At 67.3% G+C, this 1,516-nt stretch overlaps 1 protein-coding gene across 1 annotated transcript in view; it reads left to right on the top strand.

Moving 5' to 3' along the window:
- C4A (complement component 4A (Rodgers blood group)) overlaps positions 1-1,516 on the top strand; it is a 12,485-nt gene that overhangs the window by 6,943 nt on the left and 4,026 nt on the right. Inside the window, exons 25-29 of the mRNA XM_014534509.1 lie at positions 71-227; positions 319-435; positions 533-704; positions 868-1,100; positions 1,174-1,341. Of these exons, the coding sequence (XP_014389995.1) occupies positions 71-227; positions 319-435; positions 533-704; positions 868-1,100; positions 1,174-1,341 (847 nt within the window). The remainder of the gene's footprint in view (positions 1-70; positions 228-318; positions 436-532; positions 705-867; positions 1,101-1,173; positions 1,342-1,516) is intronic.

The raw sequence follows: 1,516 nt of genomic DNA, 5'->3' as shown, positions 1-1,516 counted from the left end.
AGGGTGACTAACCAGGTGTTGGGGGAGTGGCCTGTGTTCCCCATCCCCAGCTGTCACTTCCCTCCTCTAGGCTCACAGCCTTTGTGTTGAAGGTACTGAGTTTGGCCCAGGAGCAGGTGGACGATTCACCGGAAAAGCTGCAGGACACGGCCAAGTGGCTGCTGTCCCAGCAGCAGGCCGACGGTTCCTTCCGGGACCCCTGCCCCGTTATCCACAGGGGCATGCAGGTGCGGCCGGAGGCGGGGCCCAGGGGTGCCGGTGGGCTCTCTCCTGGCCCCTCCCCTCCTGGCTGACGGCTTCTCTCCCTGCACTGACCAGGGGGGCTTGGTAGGCAATGACGAGACGGTGGCCCTGACGGCCTTCGTGGTCATCGCCCTTCATCACGGGCTGGCCGTCTTCCAGGACAGGAGAGCAGAGCAGCTGAAGCAGAGAGTGGTAAGGGCGCCCGCGCCTGCCCTGCGCCGGCGGCTCTCCCTGCTGCTCCTCAGGACCCAGGTGTCCGCCCACAGACCTTCCTCCCTCGTTCTTCTAGGAAACTTCCATCTCGAATGCAAACTCATTTTTGGGGGCGAAAGCAAGTGCTGGGCTCCTGGGTGCCCACGCAGCCGCCATCACGGCCTACGCACTGACGCTGAGCAGGGCCCCTGAGGACCTGCGGGACGTGGCCCACAACAACCTCATGGCCATGGCCCAGGAGACCGGCGGTGAGTCAGGGGCCTCGGGCCTCTGCGTGTGCCCACAGGGAGGAGCCGAGACACAGCCCAGAGGGGATGACGGCACCTGAGCCGGGTGGGGCCGGCAGGAGAGCTGGTGGGAGCAGGGCCGGCGGCCGGCCTCCCGCTCACGGCTGGTCGCCCTCCCTCCCAGATAAGCTGTACTGGGGCTCGGTCATCGGCTCTCAGAGCAACGTCGTGTCGCCCACGCCGGCTCCTCGCAGCCCGGCAGACCCCGTGCCCCAGGCCCCGGCCCTGTGGATTGAAACCACAGCCTACGGCCTGCTGCACCTGCTGCTCCGGGAGGGCCGGGCAGAGATGGCGGACCAGGTCGCAGCCTGGCTCACCCACCAGGGCAGCTTCCAAGGGGGATTCCGCAGCACCCAGGTAGGGGCTCCTTGGGGCTCTGGGGTGGGCGGCCCTGGAACCAAGCGCCTGAGTCCCGGTCCAACCTCCCCAGGACACGGTGATGGCCCTGGACGCGCTGTCTGCGTACTGGATCGCCTCCCACACTGCCGAGGAAGGGCGGCTCAACGTGACCCTCAGCTCCCAGGGCCGGAGTGGGTTCAAGTCCCACGTGCTGCAGCTGAACAACCACCAAGCTCAGGGGGTGCAGGAGGAGCTGCAGGTGACCACACCCTCACCTGGGCCGCAGGACACCTGGGCCTAGTGTGTGGGCCAGGACTTCCCGGCCCCGCCCATCCCTCGCTCTCCTGATGCCCTGTGGGAAGGCTTCTGGCTGAGCGGCCGGAGAGCCACCTAGCCTCAGCTGCAGGCTCCTCCCGCAGTAATGTGTGCAGCTG

The sequence above is a fragment of the Myotis brandtii genome, unplaced genomic scaffold (genome assembly GCF_000412655.1).
Source record: "Myotis brandtii unplaced genomic scaffold, ASM41265v1 scaffold130, whole genome shotgun sequence".
Lineage (NCBI taxonomy): Eukaryota > Metazoa > Chordata > Mammalia > Chiroptera > Vespertilionidae > Myotis > Myotis brandtii.
Note: the sequence above shows the minus strand (reverse complement) of the source record. Positions and strands in the feature narration are given on the sequence as shown.